Source organism: Boleophthalmus pectinirostris, unplaced genomic scaffold (assembly GCF_026225935.1).
Source record: "Boleophthalmus pectinirostris isolate CB_2022bp ecotype Guang Dong unplaced genomic scaffold, ASM2622593v1 HiC_scaffold_23, whole genome shotgun sequence".
NCBI classification, from domain to species: Eukaryota; Metazoa; Chordata; class Actinopteri; order Gobiiformes; family Gobiidae; genus Boleophthalmus; species Boleophthalmus pectinirostris.
This window is the reverse complement of record NW_026571207.1, coordinates 10,094,667-10,114,089: the sequence shown is the minus strand read 5'-3', so window position 1 is coordinate 10,114,089 and position 19,423 is coordinate 10,094,667. Positions and strand designations below refer to the sequence as shown.

The following is a 19,423-nucleotide window of genomic DNA, read 5'->3' as shown; positions in this document are numbered from 1 at the left end:
CAAAATAGCGTAACAAAAACCCCAGGATCATGTGGAGCGGGTTAATACGAACAAAATGAGGAGTTTTTTCAATACAAAGTGAACTAGAGCCGGAGTCGACGGAGCCGGAAGTGCGCCCCGTGCTCACTTCCTATTAGGACACGGCGGGAAACAAGTTAGCTATCTCCGTTTATATATACAGTCTATGGTCTGGAAGTGATAATAGTTTAACCCTGCATAAGGTGTGTCAGGAAAGGCATCTGATGTAAAATTGACACTAATAGGTATGCTAGTCCAACGAGGTTCATTTGGTCTTCCGAGAATTTATGTTATTAGGTTCTTTGTTCAGACCAAGAGTTTGCTTTCATACCTGACAGTTTCTGCTCACAAGCGCTCTTTCAACAGGTTTTGGCGCCATCTTCTTATTGTTGGAGGCAGGACGACAGCGCCATCTGCAGTGCGACTTCCTCAAGACAGTATCCAGTATCCCAGGTGTGTGTGAGTAAAAAAGCCCCCTCGTCCTGTGGGCACGTTTCCATATTTCGACTGCCCGTTTAATCCAGCGACGGTGTTTGTTTTCCTCTGTCCCAATAACGTTTGCTTCGTTCCAGTCCATAATGTGGTTCTCGCTTTTACAGTGGTCAGAGATCACCGATTTGAATTGTTCCTGTTCTGTTCGGAAACACGCCCACGGGACTATAAATTGGGACGAAGGGGCTTTTTTACTCTCGCACACCTGGGATACTGTCATGAGGAAGTTGGACTGCAGATGGTAGGAAGACAACGCCAAAACCTGTTTAAATGAACTGACCGGACACATCGCAGCAACATCGCGTGACCACTCAATTGAAACTGTCAGGTATGAAAACAAACTCTGAAAAAAGAACCAAATAACACAAATAGATATGCTAATTACTGCATACTATGAGACGGACTTTGACTACACCAGAGAATCAAGTAAGTTGAATGGGGTGTAACGTGCCCAGTTCACTAAAAAGGTGAATGGGTGTGGCTGGCCAAGGCAACACATAAGAACATTTAGCTGTTTTAGCTTTATATAAATATCATATCAATACACAGTTTGATATTTTCGGAAGAACAGTTCTCTTTGGATTTCTGTTTATCCAATACAAATCTTAGCCTGACTAGCCATACGACTTTCTTATTGTACTCTACAGAGACAGTATGTTGTAATTATGTTCATTTTAATTCCCAGCTGTCTTAGAAAAAACTGATTTAACTGTTTTAAAATCTAGTCACATGGTAAAAATATATTTTCGAGCTGCCAGTTGCTGTGGTTAATGGAAATGTCCAGGTTATTCAAAACACGAGAATGTAGTAAACAACAATGTGGTAGCCATCTTGATTGTTTTGGTTTAAGAAATTCCACTCCAGTGTAAGATAGGTAGGTAGCAGAGGAAATCAAACCTCTGGTGCATAATGTAACTTGTCAAATCTCCATGGAGATTTTCCATGGAATTTCCACAGTATCATAAATAAATTGCATCACCAGGACAGTTTCAGGTCTTTGGAATACATACATCATGAATCTCGGACTTCCGGTCATTGTGCACTGCATACTGGGAAGGGTTTTCCGAAAAAGTGAGCATCAAACTGCCATGTTTGTTTTCCCAGTGGGATGCGTCTATTGACAAAGCCAGTCTTTTCTAGTCTTTTGAACCATATCGCTTTTGTTTCTGGTTCTGATATTGTCATATTTGAGTTTTGGGATTCGGACATCGTATTTGTGTGGTTGCTGGATGTCCTAACAGAGACGTGATGTTGCTGTAAAGTCAGTCGAACAAGAAAGTGCGAGCTCAGCCTGTTTGTCTTCTGCACCTCTCACTTAGCAAATGGGATCCTGCTTTGTTGGCGCTGCACATACAAAATGTTCACTGCGAACTCAGGATGATTTAGGCAGTGAAAGGTTTCCTTTTTCGTCCTTCCCGTGGATCAGTACTGCCCATCGCCTTTGCCTCACTGATTTATAATTCCGTTGTGAAGGGAAATAGTTTGAACGGAGGTTTGCAGTCACACAGATCTAATTCCCTTTTGCAGTTATGGAGTTCGCAAACTTCCGAAGCCCATTTCTTGAGCCATTTTCCACTGTTAGGACATCCAACAACAACACATTTACAATGTCTAAATCCCATAACTAAAATATGACAATATCAGAACCAGAAACAAAAGCGATATGATTCAAAAGACTAGAAAAGACTGGCTTTGTCAATAGATGCATCCCACCGGGAAAACAAACATGGTGGTTTGATGCTCACTTTTTCGGAAAATCTTTCCCAGTATGCACTGCGTAATGACCGAAAGTCCGAAATTCGTGATGCATCTTTTTTTGCTATAAAGACTGTAATTGAATAGGGTTATTAAATTCTAGATAGTAGAAGTAAAGACTGCCCTTTGTTTTCTATGTAGATTACTCAGTTTTTAAAGAATATATATTGTGCTTCAGTCTGATGTCCGTTAATCATTATGTTACAATTTGCACAATTTACAATTCGCAATATTCATCTAAAACTACTTAACAAGAGACAAGTCTGAAGTGTTAGAAAACTGCGCTGTCAGCCGCAGATCACGCTAGAAAGTAACATATTTTAAAAATTTAAACCAAAAATGATTATGTGACGCTGCCAAATTCAACGTGTATCACCGGATTAGAAAATAATACGCAAAAATAAGCGGTTAACGATTACTCAAACATGCACGAATCACTCCAAATAAAACTTTGAGTGGATACATGAGAAGGGGAAACAACTAACATGATTAAAAGCTCTGAAAAATCAATTTTTCATAATAGGTCTGCTTTAATATTTATTATGCCTCAAAATTTGTATTAGCATTAGCAATGATGCACAAATGCCAACTTTTTTAAACATAAGTGTCCTCTGTGTTTAACATTTTGCAGTTCCCCGTCCACTGCCTGATCTGACAATATTTATTCATTTTAGTTTTAGCTGTTGTGCAAAGAGCCAATACTGTGGAATTTTCGGTGACATCTCCATGGAGACAGACAAGACAGGTTACATAGTACACCTTTAACCATTGAAAACAGAATATTCAATATCGTGAATAATCAAAAATCCGACAAATGGCGTCCATAACAAGAAAATGTCATGTGCCTTAAACCCTTGAAAACCAGACTGAATTTCTCCATATAAAACACACTGAGAAAGAAGTATGGCTAGCCAGACTGTATCAAGTGAGGAGTAAACCATGTGATCACAAGTAAATGGACCAGTAGATGACGTTGAAGAAGAGGAAGGAGAAGGGGAAGAGTGCTCTGGCGTACAGGTCGATCCTCTTGGCGGCCGACGGGATGACCGGTTGGGGGGCGGGGCCTTCTTTCCTCCCTTGGCCTGGGACTTGCCGTGGACTCCGCCTGTCTCGATGGGCTTGCCGTAGCAGTCAAAGTTCGAGAGCTCAAAGTCCCGCGGGAGGGAGCCCACGATGCTGAAGTCATTGGTGCGCAGGTCTGACTTGGAGGTGCATACTTTCTTACAGCGCGTCTCTGCCACCTGAAAACACAGCGCAGGATTATGGGTGATTGGAGAGAAGCGCCAATGCACTTAGGAGAGGAAGTGAGGAGAGGGGAGTGGCATACAGATAGACAGGGCCGCAGGTTAGTGAGAGCTGAGGACAGGGTTCTGAAAGAGGGAGAGAGAAAGAAACAGCACGGGTTTGTAAAAAGCCAGCTCAATCAGTAACATCATGTGCAGTGTTGGCAAGAAACCTGCATCACAATTTGAACTATATGCAGCCTGCTCTTAGTTTTAAACAAGAACCAAAAGAAGAGAGCACATAACCCCAATTCTTGCATCTTCGCACTGGCTTCATGTTAATTTTAGAATTGATTTTAAGACTTTATCGTTTGTTTTTAAAGCTTTGAATGGACTGGCCCCACAGTACGTCTCAGACCTCATCCAAATTTACACCCTGTGTGGGCTTTGACGTCCAAGGGCCAGCTGCAGCTTGTGGGACCCAAGACTTAAAACCAGGGGGGACAGGGGCTTCTCTGTGGCCGGCCCCAAACTCTGGAAAGCTCTGCCCCTACACGTCTGAACAGCCCCCACAGTGGAGTGTTTTAAATCTCATCTTAAAACCCACTTTTATTCTCTGGGTTTTAACACCGAATGAGTTGTGTGGCCCTCTGTGTTTTTTATTTATTTATTTTTTAATTGTATTGTATTAATGCATTTTATTGGTTTTATTTATGTATTGCTATTCTGTGGTTTTGCTCTTATTTTATTTTACTGGTTTTATTGTTTTAAGACTAGTATGATTAAATCTGAATGTTTATTTTATCATTTTATTATATATTATTGTTGTTATTAGTATGTATTTGTGCAGCACTTTGGAAACTGTCTGTGAAATGTGCTATAAAAATAAAGTGGACTGGATGTGAACGCTAAGAACCTCCAGAATTCCCTCACTGAGCTGTAGAGGCTGCACTAGCTCCGATTCATGGTTGGCTACAGGAGCTGGGGTTTAGGTAGTGACAGTTCAGATCAGAGAGAGGAAGCAGTGAAATTGACAACTCAAACAAAAGACTCACGTGAGGCTCATTCTGCTCTCTGATTTGGATTAGTATCATCCTGAGAGAAAACCAAAACACCAAATAACTTGGCCACCATGTCTAATGTTTTTTGTAATTATGAATAAATCAGCATCACAGTTGTTATCTGTAAAAGCTATTGATTTGAACATCATTATAGAATATCAGTTAATGAAAAAAAAATCTAAATCTTACATACAGTTCCTTTAAATATACAGTAAAATCAGATTAAAAGTGTGAAAAAGCACAATTTGTCAAGATATCTGACAGTTTCTGCTGCCAATGCTTCTGAGTGAAACATTTTCGGAAAAAGCACTATCAGCACGGCTATGGCTACAGTGACGATAACAGATAGGCTTTTTAGTGTTGGCAAATCAATAGTTCAAATGAAATTGCTTTTAAAGGACACATATGCATTATTTTTTTATATTTTTCTTAGCCTTTAAACATCCTCTTGAGCACCTTTGCTTTGGCATCTTATATTTTAGAACTTAAAATAATGACAGTGTATAGAAAAGACAAATCATGTCTCAGCAGACGCTCTCTCTCATTAGGATTCAGTGTCAGCACACCATCTACTGGCAGCAGCGAGAATCAACTATGGAACAACAATCAAAAGTCAGCTACAGTGTACAAGCATGTGGACAGCATGCTAATGTAAGCATGTAGTTGTAATGAACGCGATTTGACAGCAGAAATGAGTCTTGACAGTGATTTATGGACTATGGAAAATTGAGACTGAGTGATTTCTGAGGCTCAGAGCAAGACAACCATGAAAATAATGATTAATGAAACCAGCGTGAATTAAGCAAAATAAAACTGCAAGTATGTTTTTGACGAGGAAACAATATTATAACATCATTACAGCATTACAAAAAGTCAATTTTCACGTTCATTTTTTAATCGTTTACGTTTTACAAATGATTATTGCTTTTGGTTAGTTCATCAGCATCACGCATTTCCCGGATGGCCTCACAGTACTATCTAATTAGTATCTGCATGGTGCTTACCCACTCCACTTATTCCTCTCATTAAATCTTCATTATTTTGTTGTGATTTTGACAAGAAAACCTGAGCCGGAGCATGTCATCCTCTGCACAGAATTCCACCACGCGCTGATGTAGACTGGGAGCTAAATTAATTTCAATTAGCAGTGATTTGGGGGCTGATCCACTGCACTCTGGAGGGGAGGGAGTGTCAGATAGTGTTTTACAGACATACTGCTAGTGTGGAGTGATTGATGGGAAAAGCTGCTTTGCATTTAGATGAGATGAGAGGCTCGGTGTAGTCGAAGAGGCGGGGAGAATGAAAACAATGAAAAAATCAGTAGCTCGAAATTTGGAAAATAACTGCAAGCTGAATGATTAAATATATTTTGCCTCTGGGTAACTAACTGCAGCTGGAAAGGTTTTAAGAGTCGTTACAAAAAGATGGCAGCTAATTGAAGGTCTTATATTATACAAATGGACTCTTGTGGTTTTAAGCCATGTTATTAATGCTGTTACTTCCTCCCAAACATACCTGAAGCTGTGTTTTGTTTCATTCACGCACATTTGAATAACCCATTATTATTAGTCTGTCTACATCTCCAAAGCTCAAATGTTCTGTTCCACCTTGTGATGTCATGTAGTAGTAGTGTACATTTAGTTCAGTAGAGATTGGCAATTCCACAGCTGAAATCACCTAAATGATTCTAGTGAAGGTGTGTGGAGTTAGAAACACAGTGGAGCACTTTCTGTATTACGCAAATGTGTTAGGGCTAGGGGCAGACTACGGCCACAAAAGCAGCATCAGAAGCATGTTCTTTGAGGAGCCCGAGTGTGAATGAAGAGACATAAGACATGAATATGAAGTTGGGTGAAGTATATTGAAAATATTTTTTTTGACAGAACACAACAATAACAAAACAAAATTAAAAATTAAAAAACAGTCCAGTTATCTAGTATTTTGATTCAGGTTAATCTTAGGCTGCGTTCAGACTGCAGCCTGAAGTGACCCAAATCCAATTTTTTGGCTTCTATGTGACCTGTATCCGATCTTTTAATGACAGTCTGAATGACACAGATCCGATTTTTTCAAATGTGACCCAGGCCACTTGGATATGTGGTCCTGAAACCGATACATATCCGATCTTTTGATATGCGACTTCAGTGTGAACGGCCAAAGCGCATCCATCCGACCTACACGTCATCAACAAGCGACAAACGTCACTATTCTGCACTGAAGCAGGCGGAAACCGGAACTGTAAAATCGCCAGGTGCTCAATGCTCGCGTCCACGTTTGGACAACTTCCGTAAACATAGAGCACGCTCGCTGCAGTTGACACATGGGGTTGACGTCATCGTGTCTCCAGTGCGCATGCGGGACACTTTCGGGCCGTTTACCGTTCACACTGGAGTCACAGACAAGTCGCATTTAATTGGAAATGTGAACGACCTCGCAAAAACATCGGATTTCACAAAAAAATCGGAATTGAGCGTTAAGCCCTGCAGTCTGAACGTAGCCTAAGTTCAGGTTTTTGGGTAAGCTCGCCATCATTCAGTTCCTAGTTGAGTTGAGAGTTTCTGCGAAGCTAGAGTTCAATCAGTCCATAGAAAAAACCTGACCTTTGAATTTCACGTTGTGATCTCCTCTCCATACACGGCCCAGTTTGTGTAAATCTATATCGAGGCTCTAATTGTGGATGTTATAGGATTCGTGGTTTAAAAGTTTATTGAAATTGTTTGCCGACGCCCAGACCACGCCACAGCCACAGCAGAGCGGAGGAGGAGGAAGTGACAGGGTGACCCCGCAACTTAAAGGAAGTGGGGGAGGTCGGGGTGAAGCGGAATTGACCAGCAACAATAAAAGTCTCTCAAATGCGGGTTACAACAGGATATCAGAAAGTGGAAGACAGTGTTTTCAGTTTGAGAGAAGAACTCATACCTAAATACGCAGGGTTTGTGAGTTAAACATGTGTGAATGAAACAAAACACAACTCTCTGTATGTTTGTGAGGTAATATTATAAACATTATATAACATAGATCAGAAAAGAGCATAATATGGTCCCTTTAACCAGTGCAGTTATTTTCTCATCAGAAATTATCAATGAAAATTACAATGATTTTCTGTTTTTCAATTAATTAACTACTCATTGCATTTATATAGCGCCTTTCAAGATACCCAAAGCGATTTACAGTTCATTATTCATTCACTCTATTATATATGTATAATCCACAGCTGCCCTGGGACACACTGACAGAAGTGAGGCTGCTGACCTGCACCATCGGTTCCCTCCGACCATCACTGACATTCACACACACACTTTCATACTGGGCAATGTGGGTGAAGTGCTTTGCCTAAGGACACAATGACAGTGACCGGCGTCCCCCTGTGGCCCTGATTTTCCCAGTGCTCTCCCATCCAAGTACTAACCAGGCCCGGGCCTTGCTTAGCTTCTGAGATTTGACAGTGTCAGGTGCTGACAGGGGGTATGGTCTTGTCAAATTTTTAAAGCTATAACAATACTGGCTTTATATTCGCACATATATATATATTTTTTGTTTGTTTCGTTATTGCTTGATTAGAACTGCGCCACAACATTGTTTTATTAGCATACTAAAAATCAAGAAAAGTGGACGTGTGTGATTTAGTGCCCTCTAGTGGCAATAGTTCAAGTTTGAAAGTTTATAAGGCCCTGTGTCTCGGTAAGAAAACATGTATTTTTAGTATCCACACACCTCCACCAGTTCATGTCAGAGGTTAAACTGCCTCCACAAACCAATTATGAAGCTTGCAGCCATTGTTTTAGCTTGAATCAAACTATCAAGTAAATTAAAATGCATTCTGGATGTTTGGAGGAGACAATTAGATGTTTTTTCTTTGTATTACATGGCATTTTTATTCTTATTTTTTCACCCTAGTTCTAAACACTCTTATACTCACATGTAGCGTGCTCACGTGCAGCGGCGTGCCTCCGGTCCCGTTCACTGTGTTGTTCCGTGCAGCCTGGCTCCTCCCCAGCGCCTTCTCTTTTGCCGCCATCTTGGCCTTCTCCGCCTCGATGCGTTTGGGACTGTTGAGCATGACCTGCACCACGGCGTACTCCACCAGCGAGGCGAACCCAAACAGCAGACACGCGATGAGCCAGATGTCTATGGCCTTCACGTAGGACACTTTAGGCAACTCTGAGGCCAGGGACGTGCACTCAGAGGACAGGGACAGCACGGAGAGAATGCCTGCAACAAGAGGGGAGGGGTTACTGGGATAAGGTCTGGTCAAATATGTCAACAAAATTCATTTCATTTTCAGATTGTATAGACATGTCTTGTTGGAAATATCTTATAATTTAGGGCTTAATTCTTGCTTCTGACCAAAGGATCAATTCACAAACATTATGAAGTATTAGTCCAGATTCCAATGACCTGTTCTCATATTGTTTTTACAACAAAAGCTGGTCACTAACTAATATTAATGTACCTAAATCCTATTAGATACGCTTTCCCCATGGGGAAATTTGTCCTGTGCATTTGACCCTTCCTTCAATTCTGCTGGGGCATCTCATCAGGAGCAGTGAGCACCACAAAGCCCTTCGTTTTGGTTAGGACTACCTTATGCCAGACGTACATTGTGACATATTTTCTATCGTTTCACTCATCCTCAGCTCAAACTGAACGACCAAATCTCAGGGTTTAAAAGTTCACAGCTCATGATTCATCTTCTCACACTATCTGATCTGATGCTCAGATGTGAGAGGCGACGATTTACAACAGGTTTGATATTCTTGCAACTTACAATTTCCAGTTGAGAGCTGGTTGTGAGGTATTAATCAGTTTTCGTTATGTGTTCTACACGAAGCACAACACATGATTAAGCCAAAACTCTGCCTGATCCCCAAAACAGTCGCACAAGTGAAAAATCTGCTCAAAAAGGGGCAAAAATCGCACAGTGTACGCCCGGGTTTAGCTGGGTGATTGTGCCTATGATGCATCTTTTGAGTTGATGGGGGAAAGCAGAGTACCCAGACACGGGGAGAACATGCAAACTCCAAACAGAAAGGCCTGGGCAACCTTCTTGCTAACTACAGTAAAACTAACACACCCTAGCTGTTCACATAAGGAGTATCTGTTCTTAGTTAAGGCTATGTTTATATGATGAACTGAAGAAAAATGCGTGAAAATGATGCAACATGTTTGTTTCTGTGTACTGTATGCATGTGACATAAATATGTAGGCAACGTCAGCAGATCTGACCAGAGTTTTGCGTCTTGGGCAGTGTAGACGGAAATGCTACAGCTTTTCTACTCTGGTGGGTGGTTTCAGATTTTTGCCTTTTTAAGCCCCAAAAACGTCATCACCGTCTAAACGAGAGGCATTTACAATCAAATATTTTGTCGTTTTTACCCGCAAGTGTTCCCGTGTAAACAGGCCCCAAGTCAACTGAACTACTCTAAGGTGAGAACGGTCAAATGGGTCATATTTTGATCATTTCTGCTCCGAATGGGTGACCTATCCTCTAGGCCTGTACTTTGACTCGTGTTTAAATCCAGCCTCAAAACGGCTCTGTTTAGCTGCATATGACTGAAAGGTTTTTATTTTTCATTCCGCACTCTTCTCTCTAATTTAATGTCTCTCTCTCTTTTTAATTTTATGATGATTATTTATGTTTTGATTTGTTTCTATTGTGTTAAATGTATTTCTTAAATTCTATAACCAAAGCTATTAGCATTCTCCCTACTATATCATTATTGTTGTCTATAGCAATAAGTAAATCAACTAAAACAATAATAGCCAAAACCTTTCAAATCTTAGTCATGCACTAGTTCTTATACTTCAGTACAAATCCTGAACTCTCCATGCAGGATGTGAAGTCACCTTGATGGAACAGAATGAGGAAAATGAGGATGGGAGTGATGCAAAGGTCACACAGTCCTCCTGAGCGCTGACACGACTCCATTATTCAGTCCACACTTTTACCTGACACATTTCACTAAAGAAGTCTCTGCTCCGCTTGTGCTTGGGAGCCTCCTTGTGTGTTAAAAAAGTATAGAAAATCAATATCACGTGTGATTATAATGGGAGGGGGGTAAGTGTGATTTAGAGCGGCTCAGGCGGATTTCACTGTGCAGCCAAGACGGTTAGTAAAAGAACTATTTGATCTAGTAAAGTTCAAGAAGTGCATTGTAACTTATAGATAAAACTAGAGGTCGTCCTGAATAGAATGTCGCTTTTTCCGAGATTTGACAGATGTATCCTGTAGCATGGGCATGGTGCCACGTGAACACAACAGGAAAGACCTCGTTTTTTTTGCCACTCTGGTTTTGTGGTTGTTGATGATGGTTTATTCCCTCAAAGTATTTCTTCTGGAAGGTCTTCTGACACATATGGTGTAAAAAGACTGTAGCATCTCAAACGTTAATAGCTCTTTAGCAAGCTCCTCTGCAAGCCTTTGGCACGGTCTCCAAACAGCTCGTTTCACAAAATCCAGGAATCCCTTAGGCTACGTTCAGACTGCAGGGCTTAATGCTCAGTTTGGATTTTTTGTGTGAAATATGTTTGTTGTTTTTTTTTTGGGGGGGGGGGGTTTGCGAGGTCATTCACATTTGCAATTAAATGTGACTTGTATGTGATCTTGAGTGTGAACTTTAAACGCCCCAAAAGTGTCCTCAATGTTTACAAAAGTAGCTCATTAGCATTGAGCACCTGGCGATTTTAAAGTTGCTGTCGTACCAGAGCCAGAACATGTACAGCTTATTTGTTTTAAGGAGGAGATTGAGAAGGAGAAGGACACGGTTTTAAGCCCTGGTGTTTTGGGGGTCAGTGGCAGCAACGACTGTAGAAAGGAACGTGTGGGTGCGGAGTCGCAGCCAAGAGTGGTGGGATTGCGATGTGCTTCGCTGCTTCACTGACAGTTCATACACAATTTTCATGTTACGATAAGAACGTTAGTGTACATTTGTGAGAGCCTAGTTGTACCACTCTCACGGGAGGAAACACGTCTTCAGCGACCTACTTGTCGATGGCGTGAAGGTCGGATGAATGTGCCCTGACCACTCAAACTGAAGTCACATGTCAAAAGATTGGATATGTATCAGTTTTAGGAGCACATATCCAGTTGGCCTGGGTCACATTTGAAAAAATCTGATCTGTACCGTTCAGACTGTCATTAAAAGATCAGATACAGGTTGCACAGGGCTGAAAAAATCTGATTTGGGTCACTTCAGGCTGCAGTCAGAACGTAGCCGTACTTGTGTCCTTTGAACTGGACATGCTGCACTTCTTTGCTGGTTAAAATCTCACAATAAGATGTTCAAAACTGAGCTCAAAAACTAAAATTCAAAACCTGCTCAGTGTGTGAACCAGGCAGCCGCATGAAACAAAAAGGAGCATCAACTATAACAATCGTCAAACAATGGCTATTAAGTGTGTATAGATCTGTATGCATTGATTATAATGGACAAACTCAGCACAAAATGAATACAGAGGACTGACAGAAGGACACAGGATAAACATGTCTTCGAGTGGAGTATGGGTGAGACTGACCTGCACTGATCCCATGTGAGGAGTCAGGGGAGGCTTCAGCAGGAGCAGGACTGATGGACCACTGGACACACGATGACAGAGCAGTGGACAGAGGAGTGGAGAGGAGGATGGATGAAGGAGGAGTGGTGAGAGTGAATGATCGTGTGTTCAGCATGATCAGGACACTGTGCGGAGGAGACACATGAAGGACAACATGGGAGGACTTAAAATGTGCTGTATCTGATCTTTACTCTCTTAAAAATCTGCCAAAAAACAAAAAAAACAACAAAAAAAAACAGTTTAACAATTTGCAGTGGTGGAATGTAACAAAGTAAAAGTAAAAATTTTACTTTTTTACTTCACCACATTTAAGAGAAGGTATCTGTACTTTCTACTCCACTACATTTTTTTAACATTATTTAAAAGTAAATGTACGTATAATAGGGCCTTAGGACTTATTTTTAACACATCTGTAGTTTGAGCAAACAAAAATATACAAATTAAAACAGCTAGGAAAAAAATATAAATTTAAGTGTTTCTGTTAAATTTTCACACAAAAAAACACACTACATTTGAAACTTTATTAGATCTCAAAATCTGCACAACATAGTTTTACTTTTTACTCTTTAAGTACATTTTTTAACAGATACTTTACCATACCAGAGACAAAAAATCTACTGGAGTAAAAGTATTACTCTTACTTAAGTAACAAAATTGTGTACTAATGATCTTTAAAAGTACTTTTCACAATTTTATGAGGCCAGAGGAGAGTTTTGCCATCATAACAATAACTAGCATGCTAACAGTACTACTGCTTGGTTCACTGATAATTATGCTTTATAATTTTGACCTAAAATATCTGCTTTTACAGTATGTCACAAATGGCGCCAGACAAATCTGTTTTATCAAGTTTTATCATGATTGGAATAAATTTTACTTGACAAGTAAAATGCTCTACCATTGGAACAAGATTTTTTGTAATTCAAATATGAAAACACATCTAGCTACACTTTTTTCACTTAAAATAAGAAACTAAATCAAAGAAACAAGAAACAAAAACTGAAAGAAAAACACACTTATTCTATTGGTAGATAATTTTACTTGATGTTGTTCTTATGTTCTTAATCATTTAACTTACATAAATATTTCTTCTTGCAGTGTGTGCATTACTGTAGATAAATTGCATAACCAAAACAAAAAACAAGACTTAGGTGGCCCATGAGCCATAATGTCAAGTCCTGACCTTTAAATGTCATCGTTGTCCAGTCCCCCAACTCAATTGTCAAACAAATACATAATAGGAACAAGACAAGATCTCATGCTACAAGATGTCAAGAGACAAAGCTGCCACAGGATTTGCACACACGAAACAAAAAAAAAACAAAAATATATATGTATATATATATATATATATATATTATATATATATATATATATATATATATATATATATATATATATATATATATATATATTTTTTTTTTTTTTTCTTATGAGATTTTTCCCCATGTTTTTACATTTGGATTGAAAAAAATAATAATAAATAAAAATTTTATATTGATATCTGCTCAAATTAGTATCTAGTTTTGATATTAGTTTTAGTATTGATTAGTATCAGATTTTCAATTCTTTTGGCAACCCTACTATAATAGCAACAAAAATAATAAATACATAAATTACATGTGAGGCCAAAGTTCAAAACTAATATTCATTAGGTCTTCTACTCCATTGTTTCCCAAAGACTGGGTTGCGACCCTCAGGTGGGGCAAAAGATTTACGATCCCAAACGGCCTATCTGCTGCTGCGCAACCGGACTGGAACACTCTACAAAAACACAGACAGGCCCACCTATCTCATTAGAAATATTGAAATGTTAAAACATGTTTTGTATAATTTCTAATCTTTTTGTTATTATTTTATTTACTATTTTGTTCCAGTATTTCTGGTTCAATTGAATGCTGAACAGAAAAAGAAATGGGCTACACTTAATGTCCAAATGTCCTTTTTATTGCTGTTTTTCATTGTTTAAAACTTGAGTAATACTAACTGTTCAGAGAGACACAATCACACAATAAAACATAAATATATGTTCAATAATGGTCAAGTCCACCTGATTTACGAATAATGTTGAATAATGTTTACTGAAGGTTTATGACTTTTAAAATATGGATATCCAGAAAAAAAGTTTGGGAAACACTGCTCTACACCGATCATACTTTAGATTCTAACAGACCTCTATTTGTTTCACACCTTGACAGTTTCAGCTGCCCTATGCCGTCTTTCTCTGAAGTGTCACGTGATGTTGCTTTGAAGTATCTTGTCATCAGTGTTGGGAGTAACGCGTTATAAAAGTAACGAATTACTGTAATACATTGCTTTTTGCTGTAAAGCCGTAATGGTACGGCTTTACAGGGAATTTTTAAAAAAAATATATTTTACTCGGTACAAATGTCAGTAACGTGCATTACAGTGCTTTTTAACCAGCGCAGAACTTCACGCTCCACGGAACTAACGGTAGCTGACGCCTGATCGTGCCTTGCAGACACCCTGTTCCACGGACTCTGAGTTCTCTCAGGGGCAGTCCTAGATTCCAAGTTTTAGTCCTGGTTTAGTCCTGGTTTAGTCCTGGTTTAGTCCTGGTTTAGTCCTAGTTTAGTCCTAGTTTAGTCCTAGTTTAGTCCTGGTTTAGTCCTGGTTTAGTCCTAGTTTAGTCCTAGTTTAAACCTAGTTTAGTCCTGGTTTAGACTGGGTCAGTTCTGGTTTAGACCTGGTTTAGTCCTAGTTTAGTCCTAGTTTAGTCCTAGTTTAGTCCTAGTTTAGACCTAGTTTAGACCTAGTTCGGTCCTGGTTCGGTCCTGGTTCGGTCCTGGTTCAGCCCATATACGGTGCAAAAGTTCAGCATCTTTGCAGTTATTTTGGTGAGAATATCTTAAAAGTAATGCAGTAGTAATGTAATCCCTTACATTTTAAATACAGTAATACTGTAATGTAACGAATTACTTTGAAATGACAGTAACAAGTCATAAATAACGCATTGCAGTTTTAAAGTAACTTGCTCAACAGTGCTTGTCATACTGTCTTTGGCTCTGTCTTCCTACTTGGAGCAGTAAGACGATAGGGCCGTCTGTAGTGCCACTTCTTCAGAACTGTATTCCAGGTGTGAGAAAGATGGAACGTCCCCTTGTCCTGATTAACAGGCTGGTGGGTGCGTTTCCAGATCTAAGAAGAGATCTAAGGGATCCAGAAACATACCCACCAGACTGTTAATCAGAACACTGTGCTGGCACGGGGCAGCTGATCAGACACGTCGCAGTAACGTCATGTGACACTTCTGAGGAAATGGAACAAATAGAAGGCTGTACTCAAAAACCTAAAGTATAATATATTACGAATCTTGTGGCAATAGTGTCTCATCCCACCATTGTAATTTAACCATGAGTAATTTTTGCATTTTTCCTTTTCTAAAAATTTGCCAATATTATGCCAGCTTATATTAACTGCCTTTCCTCCAAACTCCTCTTTCTCTCCCCTCCTGTCTTTCTTGTCTCCGTGCTGTAATAATTCTCATGCCCGTAGACGCAGACAGTGGACAGGCCTGTACAGGTGAGTGCTCCGGTCCTTGAGCCTGTCTGTGTGATGGATGAAGTGGAGAAGGAGGAGCACGGGAGCCACAGTGTCACAGATCCTAATAAAACACACACACACCTCTGGGAATATCTCTCCGGTCACCCAGGATCTGTTTATCACCTGGTATTTTAGGTTTTTAGACACTATTAGCTCACTGACAGATGCCAGAACACAACACTGAGTTTGCACCATTTTACACTTTTACTAGAAGATGGTGCGATAATGAATCTATGATCGAAATGTCTCTAATGTGGTCAAAGAAAGAATAATAAAAGCATACATGAAAATACGATAAGAGACAAGTACAGAGGATAAGACGTGATCCGACTAGGGATGTTCTTCCCTAGTCAACCAGAACCACACCCTTAAAAAAAACTTTACAAAGACGAGTGGATTTGAAGCCACATCCTGTCTCCCTGATTTCAGAGGGTGTGGTTGACAGGTGGATTAACCAATCAGAGAGACCCATGGTTCGTGTCAAAAAAACAAAAAAACAAAACCAGGGCTGCTTATATGTAAAAAAAAAAAAAAAACAACAGCCTGGATCAACAATCAATCATTGTCTCCTTCACTCTCCTCAGCTTCACCTCTACCACCTTCAATTCTTCATCCCAATGTCTTCTATCGGGGTGTGAGTGCCAAAGAAATCTCTTTTTTAAAACTACTAATACTTTCTCTTTGTGTCTGTCTGAGTCTCTCCAGGTTGAACTGCAGTAATACTGTTTCTAGACCAGGGATCTCCAGCCTGTAGCTCAGGAGCTACCAATAACTCTCCATCCCCTTCCAAGTAGCTCGCCAAGGGATTTCTGAATCAAACTAAAATTTTATCAGATTAAATGCCTGTTAACACTGTAAATGTACCATCCTGATGCCTTTCTTTGTACACTAATAAATATAATAGTTGTGTAACATATTTTCCGGGCTATTGGACGCGCTCTTAAGCCTCTAACCGCGTCAAAAAACGACTGTGCGCCCCACAATCCAGAGCACCCTTATGCACGAATCCACTCGGGTGTCCCAGCACGACTTCAGTAAACTACAAAGCCGCACCACCCGCAGTGCACGCAAACACGTACGGAGCAAACAGCAACCGTGCAGCGAACAACACCCGCAGCCACACTCATCACTCCACGCGAAAGAGGAATGGAACGGAGGAACGAACCGAAAAAGCGAGTGCAATGTGCCACTTCTAGACACAACTGAACAACTGAGTCACTGTGAACACGCCAACAATCCAGCGGTCCCTGACAGCACCCTCCCTACACGCCACAACTGAACAAAGCCCAGAGTCACCGTGAACGGCCACAAACAAAGTCCGACTGACCCATCCAACTGTTGTGTTTTGTTTAAAGTCCAGTGCGGTTTATTTGTGAAAAAAGTTCGAAAATAGACCATTTAATGACAGTGCGCCTTAAAATCCAGAGCGCCTAATAGCCCAGAAAATACAGTAAATGTTTTATAGGCAACTGTATCTCATCCAAAGCTCTTATATTTACTAAATTTTTCTAAATTGCTTTATATTTTTCTAAATTAGTAGCTTTTTGACATTTTCACTTTGTAAGGGTAGCTCACCAGAGGAAAAATGTTGGAGACCCTTGTTTTAGACTAATTCTAATGAGATTAATTTAGACATTTTCTTTGGATGGAACACCAGTTGCACAAACAAATAACAATAAATATCACTCATTTTCCAACTAGGTTTTTCCATCATCAAAATTGTTTGGTATTATTACTGTAATAAAGAGACACTAAATTGATAAAAAAAAAAAAAAAAAAAACTTTTAGCATTTAATATGACTAGTACATAGTGCACAGCTCGTAGAAGATGTGTGCAAACAAAACAAACAAACAAATAAACAGGAAGTAATCAAACAAACAATAGATTAATAAACAATGCGACAACTTCTGAAGTTATCTCTGGCTACACTTCCTCGTGGTGTCATGTGACTTCAAAGTGTATCTAAGACCTCAAAATGCATTCATAGATATATCAGAAATTTGACCAGATCTTTGCCATTTTTTGTCCCAACAACATGAAACTTGCACTGCACACGCCCGTCCCATTAGGATGACACCCTCCGAAACTGAGATCGGTTGCATCAGCAGTTCTCGAGTTATGTATGGAAGAGCCAAACAAACAAACAAACAAACAAACAACAGACAAACAAACAACAGACACACAGACAGACGCTCCTCGCATTTATAGATTGATTTAAACTGAGGCCTATAAGAATAAAAATTGACCTTTTTTCAACACACCTGACACATGTTTCACTATGAATTAAAAAGACACTACTCGTTTTACTGTTTACTATTATCCCAGGTAAACTGTCTCAAACCTTGACCCCCTTGTATCCTGTGGTCCTATAAACTCCCTGCAGACTTCCCCAGTCCCTGGTCCCACGCACCCAGTCCCAGATAAGAGTCAGTCCTCGGGGTTAAAGGTGTACAGTGATCCATACCTAAGGGTACTCGGGCTGCGCTGGCGTCAGGGTTAATCCAGAAGGAGAGCCAGGACAGCACCACGATGAGCAGGGTGGGGGCGTACACACCCATCATGTAGAAGCCCACCTGTCGCCTTAGGGTGAAGATGACCTCCACACAGGTGTAGTAGCCTGCACATAGGACACAGAGGAGGACACATGTTTAAAGTAATGAAAAGTACAAAATGCGGTATATATAACTATTAGTGTTCAATCATTAGTAAAGATCAGGGTTCCCACTCTTTTTCACTGACAACATTTCAAAACTTCTCCATGACTTTTTCATGACCTAAAGTGAATTTTCTGTGACTTTATGGCACCTACATGTGTAGAATTGATCAGACTTTTAGGGCTAAATATGAAATGTTAACCCTTTCCACTCAGCTTATGGTTTTGTAGTTTTTGAACATTCAAAATACTGTCAGTGCATTTATTGTCGTCTCTTTTAAACAAAAGGCGATTACATTCAGAAATAATCATAATAGCCTAATGATAACTTAACAGAAAGCTGTAGTTGTGTGAAAGAGATACAAAAATTCCATGACTTTTCCAAAACTTTTTCCAAAATTCCATGACTTTTCCAGGCCTGGAAAATGACGTTTTAAATGTCCATGACTTTTCCAGGATTTCCATGACCATGAGATCCCTGAAAGATGTTCTATTTAACTTTTCAAGTGGAGGTTTTGCCAAATTCTTGTCTCCATGGAGATGTCATTGCTTTGTCTGGAAAGGAAGGCATTAAACTTATCTATCTCTGTGGAGGTAGAAACAGGCCAAGTATTTATTTATTTATTTTTTTTAGCAATTAAAACACCTGTGATCTAAAATTGATAAGTTTAATGCCACTGTGGAACATTCCAGGTTAAGCAAACCATCCCATAAGATAGCTTTTCTCTCTGCTCTTTCATTATTTTGAGTTGAAATTATACTTTGTATGCATAATTATTTTGCTATATGTAAATATTAGTAAAGTTCCCTGATCAATGCACATAAGCAACCGCATCATTTTTGAAACTATGTAGTGAACAGGGGTGGGTTAATATAAGTTTTTCTTCCCATTCTTTTTTCTTTTCTCTTGGCACAAACTCGAAAAACAAATCAGTCTCTCAATTATAATTCATATTTTTGCCAATTTCATTTTACAACACTGTTGTTGTTTTATAGTTCATGAAGACAACCAGGTGACAGACTCAACGCAGCGCCTCTTCTTTCAATCAAAATCATGTTTTTGTGTTGCTTTCAACTTTGTTAAAAGATAATATTTTGTTTA

General features: G+C 39.6%; 1 protein-coding gene across 1 annotated transcript in view; it reads right to left on the bottom strand.

The window, feature by feature from the left end:
- Window positions 1-3,210: 3,210 nt before the first annotated feature.
- The window catches only part of glrbb (glycine receptor, beta b), an 81,528-nt gene continuing 65,315 nt past the window's right edge, over window positions 3,211-19,423 (bottom strand). The window contains 4 exon segments of the mRNA XM_020917645.2: window positions 3,211-3,317; window positions 3,320-3,506; window positions 8,469-8,761; window positions 18,133-18,285. Of these exon segments, the coding sequence (XP_020773304.2) occupies window positions 3,211-3,317; window positions 3,320-3,506; window positions 8,469-8,761; window positions 18,133-18,285 (740 nt within the window).